The sequence below is a fragment of the Formica exsecta genome, unplaced genomic scaffold (genome assembly GCF_003651465.1).
Source record: "Formica exsecta isolate Colony F162 unplaced genomic scaffold, ASM365146v1 scaffold120, whole genome shotgun sequence".
NCBI lineage: Eukaryota > Metazoa > Arthropoda > Insecta > Hymenoptera > Formicidae > Formica > Formica exsecta.
In genome coordinates this window covers 1061971-1068460 of record NW_021848537.1, presented here as the reverse complement: position 1 = coordinate 1068460, position 6490 = coordinate 1061971, and the positions used below count along the sequence as shown (strand labels likewise).

Below are 6490 nucleotides of genomic sequence, written 5' to 3'. Positions count from 1 at the left end.
AATTAATATAAATATAATATAATATTAAGATAAGATATTAATACAATAAAATTTTATTATATTATTAAAATATTAATATATTGATACAAAAATTTCGATAATTCTAATAATTTATCATTGTGATTTATTCGAAATTATAATCAATTATTGATTTATATTATTTATTTCTTATTTAAATAATTATACTCGATATTTTAACTATCTCTCACCTCACATGAATCATACTACATCGTATAAATAGAGTTTTGTATCGATAAACCGTGTGAAATATTAACCATTGATCGATTGTAGAAGCTGCGGTTAAACGATATTGTAACCAAGAGGTGAAGGTGACCACAGAGGAAGGAGGTTACATCAACACACCGGGCTACCCGCTATACTATCTCGGGGAAAGCACGTGCGGTTGGACCTTCAGAACATTTCCGGATCAGAGAATAGTTCTGACCTTCCACGACTTGAACATCCGCGGTAAGCATATATTTTAATCCGGCGATCCCGAAATTTTTCCATCATAACACGATGTAAATTGAATTGTTTTGATTGATATACATTTTTACATATAATGACCGAATGATATGATTATTCGCCATGACTTCACGCGAACTATTTAGGTCAGAATCTGAATAATCTCTAAATAATCCGCGATTGGTAGCGGACGTCATCGATAAACCGTAAAATATGCCAGATGAATTTTTCTATCAAATTATAAAAATAAAACGACTAGATTATTGACTATCGTTCGAGGATTCCACGCGAATTATTTAATACACATTAATATGTATGCCAAAAATTTTTGAATATAAATTGCAATAATTCTAATAATTTATTATTGTGGTTTATCCGAAATGATAATCAATTATTAATTTATATTATTTATATACATTAATACATATGCTAAGAATTTTTATTCGTTCCTTAAAATCTTTATTTTTATTTCAAATAACGATTTTAATATTGAACATATGTGCTGCCATGGCTCGATCGAATTAAGGAACTGCATCGGTGGATCTCAAATAAACGGCCTATCTCGACGAACTCGATTTTATACGCGCTTCGTATAAATAAACTTTGGATAGAAAACCGCAGATAAATTTTCGCAGGCCCACAGATGGATGGAAGCTGCGTAGACATCGTGCGAGTGCGAGATCGTGGCAGCACTCTCTTCGAGTTCTGCGGCACCGCAGCAGGCACTCGGATCGTCTCGAACTCAAACGTGTTAACGCTCGACTTCATCGCTTCCAGAAGGCTCTATAGCGCCCGAGGATTTTTATTGCAATACCAAGGTAAACAAAAAGAAATCTTCAATTTTTATTTTTCTTTCTAGAAGATAAGAAGCGAATGTAAAGCTCTTAAAGATAAAAGTACTCAAAAAGCTTTAATAAAAGCTTTAGATAAGATTGGCTTTTACTTTCCTTCTCTATGATTACTTTATTTTCTTTATTTTGTGCAAATTACATCTGAAAAAGAATTTTAAATAATATTATTTAAATCAAATTTACAACATAAAAAACTGCATATTTTTGCAAAATTTAATTTGATCGCGTCTTAAGATTTTTAATATTAGGTAATATTAAATAAGAATTTACTATATTAATACTATTACATGAAATATAGTATCTTTGTTACTAAAAATACCAAATATCAATGAACATTTTATAAAAAAAACAAGAAATCTTGAGTCCTCCTTCCTCCCTTCTTTCCCGAAAATGCGATAAAAAATATCGCGAACACATTGTTACGCAACAATGAATCCGAGAATAATTTTAACGGAGATATTGTACTTTCATGCTTCACAAAAAAGGATAGGTCTGTGCGAAATTAATTAAATCGACCATATTATTCGAATGAAGTTAGTATTCTGATGTAATTAATAGAGTTCTAGCAATTCTCCGAAAAGTTTTGAAGTTACAGATTTAAAATAAGATTGCACTTTTTGACGCTCAATTTTTTATTAAAAAAATGGGAATAATTTTAAACGATGCAAACAATGTCTCGGAAATATTAAATTTAAATTTAAAAATGCTTCTTTAATATTTGATGGCAAATTACGTTTAAAATGAGACCGTTTAAAAGACAACAATTAAAATTTTAGCGTCCTGAAATTATTTTTAAATATTATATATATAATATTAACTTCAACGATATTATATTCAACATATAATTATAAATAACGTATAATTCAACTAACTTTATATATGTTAGTCATATAAATTTTCAAAGCAGAGTTTAACTTAACAGGGAGTTATTTTTACGTTTCCTAAAAACACAATAACTCTATTTTAATATGACTAAAACTTTTAATAATTTATTAGTATCACTAAAGTGCTCAAAATCATATAAAAATCCTATATATAATGAAAATTCTCTAAAAGACGAGGAGTAAGAAATTGTAACTTGAAAATAGTATTAATCACGAGATAATAGGTAAAGAAGGCAAGGGTATGGTGAGAAAATGAATTTATGCTTACAGTGTTAGGCTGTCCGGAGATCTTAGCGCCAAACGGAAGTTACGTGTCCAACGGTACATTGACTTCGCGAACATTCTTATGCAAGTCGGGCAGCGTATTTTCCGACAGCATGGAAAGAAAAAGAACACTCGAGTGCAAGAATGGCAAATGGAACGAGACTACCACCAAGTTACCTGGTTGCGTGGGTAAGAATTTTTCTGATAGATCCATTATGTTAAATTGCACTTTATATTTTTGGTTATTTGCGTCATATTTTATATATTTTATTCATCGGCTATTCTGTTATATTTCCATTTCACCGTGATAGGATATACTTTATTCTATTCTATTCCGCGCAAATTTTTATATTTTACATATATCTCATTGATTTAATTTAAATTTTTATGTGAAAGGAAAGCGTGCATGTAAATGGAAATCATGCATTTTTTTGTGCGTAAAATAATATGCAAAATCAATATGTGTTGATATATTTAAATTTAAATCTTTTTATCCTATATTACATAAAAATTAAAATTCATAAATTGTTGATGGTGTTAAAAAAAATTAATTTTTTTTTTAATATGACGGGTAGAGCGGAAGCCTGACTCATTGTCAGATGCAAGTGAACGTTGAAAGATTAATTATAGATTCGAGATTAATAGCTTGTTCCCCGTCCTTTTGAAATTTTCGAACATAACACCTCGAACCCTCGTCTCGTTCGATATTATCTACATTTTACAACCCCAAATTAACGGACGTACAACGCGTCCTTCCCTGCGATTAATTCGAAACTCCCACGCATGAGTTGGACACGCGCAATCGTTGAATTCACGCAATAATCAGCGCGATTTACGCAACGAGGCGCGCGAGATAATCGATACGGCCCTTATGAAACCCAGTAGCTAGTGATGGCACAAAGACCCCATCTAAAATTCATACCTTGCAGTTTTTTGAGTCGTAAATAGTTACAAATAATCATAGACCCTTTGTATCTTCGGTAACAAAAATAATACACATTTTATGCAATAATATTAATATAATATTTCTTATTTAATATTATCAAATTGAATTTTGCAAAAATATGTGTAGTTTTTTATGTTGTGAATTTGATTTAAATAATATTATTTAAAATTCTTTTTCAAATGTAATTTGCAAAATAAAAAAATAAAGCAAAGCATAGACAAGGAAAGTCGAAGCCAATCTTATCTAAAGCCTTTATCAAAGGCTCTTTTGAGTAATCGATTTTATCTTTAATAGCTTTACATTCGCTTCTTATCATTTAGAAATAAAAATAAAAATTGAAGATGGACAAATATTGAATAAAACAAAGCGAGATATGAAAGATAAATTCAAAGAATGGACTACATTGAGTGCTAAAACGTGCCTTTATAAAATATAAATCATCGTACTTCGAAATTTGACTAGTTTCTGCAATAAAGGGCGTATTCAGACTTTTGTTCGTCAGTGCCAGAATCGGTCAGAATGCCATCGCTACCTATGGCTGCCCATCGAGGGGGCTCTTTCTTCCCTCTCAGGGTGAATGGTGGGGAACCCCACTTCGAGGAAAGGAGCAACCGAACTGTAGCTCTCTCGGTAGGGGAAGGAAAGACAAGGAGATAAATTCAGAGAGAAAGAGAGAGAATCTTAGGGCAGAGAGGGCTCCAGTCGTCTGGACGCCACGTGTCTCTTTGGATGTGAGAAAAAATACGCGCTGCAAATTAGCCTTGAAATTCGCGAAAGTACATTCCCATCGCGTACATTCGATATATTGTGTTTCGGAAAAACATTGCTTGTATTAAAAACTCGAGGAAGATCACCATAACATCCAACAGGTAATTAATTATTCTATAAAATCACATTTAATCGTGTAAGTTTATTTCTAGATTAAAATTATCTTCGTAAATCTATGAGTTAATAATTATTAGACAAAAATGTGTGACAAATAACTAACAATAAAGTTTAAAAATTGAGTTTCTATTTAGCCAATAAATAAATGTGAGCCAAAGTTGGAATAAAATATTTTCATTATCTATTAAATATTAGAGTGAATTGTTTCTTACGATTGATGATTTTGAAGCAAAGTGCGCGATGACTCAGAATGTAAATAGAGAATTATAAACACGAAGTATTCTATTTCTTCTAACTAGATTAAAGCACAATCGATATCGCAGGCGAAGTCAACGAAATGATCTTCCCGTTGGACTTTTGTATCCATCGCGATCTCTCGAGTTAATTAATTTCGCATTTATATACAAATCGCTCCAGCTGCCTCGATAGGAATTAACGAGTCATTAATTATTAATTAATGCAAGGACAAGATTAAATTATTGAGCTTAATTGCTTTATTCATTTATTTAATTTATTAATTTTATTTAATTATGTATATTTTCTTTCTTAATAGCTTAAAATCTGAAAAATATTTATTTACATTATTAAGAGAGAAACCTTTATACATATTCCTTAGAATGTCACGTTAAATCTCTTTTCAAAGAGCCAATTAATATATATTATAAATATATATATTAATATATATTATAAATATATTATATAGTAAAAAATAATATAGAATAAATTTCCGGCAAAATTTAAAATATATAAACAGAAATATTGGAAACCATTTTAGAAAAATGCAATTTTATACAACTTTATAACAAGAAACTAGATAGGATAAAAAAGATAATTAATTGATAAAATGTAATTGATTAAAAAAATAACAAAACGAAATAATCCTCAGCATGCTGGGTACGCTTTTTTTGTTTCAATCATTTTCGAAATAAAACCGATTTCACGCAATTCAAAGAAATCCATTTCAACGCGAAACGGATCCCAATTTCCCGATAAATGAAATCGGATTTTCCATTCATCATATCGAGAAAAGAATGTTTCAGTTTCGCGGAATACGCGTGGATGCATTCAAAGCAGATGCATATATAATTCGAAAATTGTATAGCTGCAACATCGTTTCTGCTCTGTGTATTTTTGTGTAAAAAGCGCGAACGAGCAGGAAAGAGAGAGAGAGAGAAAGAGAAGAGAAACGATCGCATTTGGTCTCTTGAGGGGAGTATAAAGCGATAAAGAATGGTGGGGATGCTTCCGACCCCTCTCCTGTCTTTCTCTCTTTCTCTCTCTAGTCTTTCCTCGGGTGATAAATTTAGAGTTAGCAGAGAATAAAACAACGACGTACAGCTGCACCGATCGAGCTGGCTCCGCGAAAGTTTAGCCTCGATCTGTTGCTGAAACGAGAACTTAGCGAAGCTGTGAAGTGAACAGAATATATCGTAATTTCTTTCTAAATATATTTAAAAATATATGTATTTTATATATAATAAAGAGTTCGATTTATATTAGATATCCGTCATATATATTTATTTATAAATGTTCAATTTGTAATAATAAAAAGCAGAATATATTCAAATTCAGAAGCCATCATTAACTATCACTGTTGAAAGAGAGAATAATTATATAGTCTAAAATTTTTTACAAATATAAAATAATTCTCTAAATTATATAACAAAAAATATAAACATAAAATAAACAAAAAGATCCGTCCTTTGTTAGACTTTTCAGTCGTACAATGCACTAGTGCTCTTGGTTATTGAATCTCTTGATATGGAGAGATATTAAATTTTAATATCTACACATTATTTATATTACGTAACTTTTTATTATTAAATTCTAATAAAAAAATTATTAAATTACTAAGTTTCGATGTAAGGTTATTAAACTTTGACGCGGAATTATATCAAACTTTGCTCTATATATATTATCACGAAGTTTTGTTATCTTCTGATGTCGACTTATCAAGTTTCCTGTAGGTCGTTATTAATTATTATATCCCGATACGAATTTAAAAAAATCCGATATTACACAGCAATGTGTAACTATTCCGCTACCCGTCCGCCACCGAAAACGATTGCGATCCTCTATATTTTTCGCGAAATCGATACTTCGTGCCTACCATCGACCTATCGTGCACCAAGAGAACGGCCAACTTGTTTTCGACGAACGCGTCGACGAGGGGAGAGGTAGAGTGAGAGGGAAAG

At 30.9% G+C, this 6490-nt stretch overlaps 1 protein-coding gene across 1 annotated transcript in view; it reads left to right on the top strand.

The window, feature by feature from the left end:
* The window catches only part of LOC115241952, a 9443-nt gene extending 6567 nt beyond the window's left edge, over nt 1-2876 (top strand). The window contains exons 4-7 of the mRNA XM_029817941.1: nt 292-468; nt 1101-1283; nt 2471-2705; nt 2861-2876. Coding sequence (XP_029673801.1) covers nt 292-468; nt 1101-1283; nt 2471-2705; nt 2861-2876 — 611 coding nt within the window. The remainder of the gene's footprint in view (nt 1-291; nt 469-1100; nt 1284-2470; nt 2706-2860) is intronic.
* The last annotated feature ends 3614 nt before the right edge of the window (nt 2877-6490 follow it).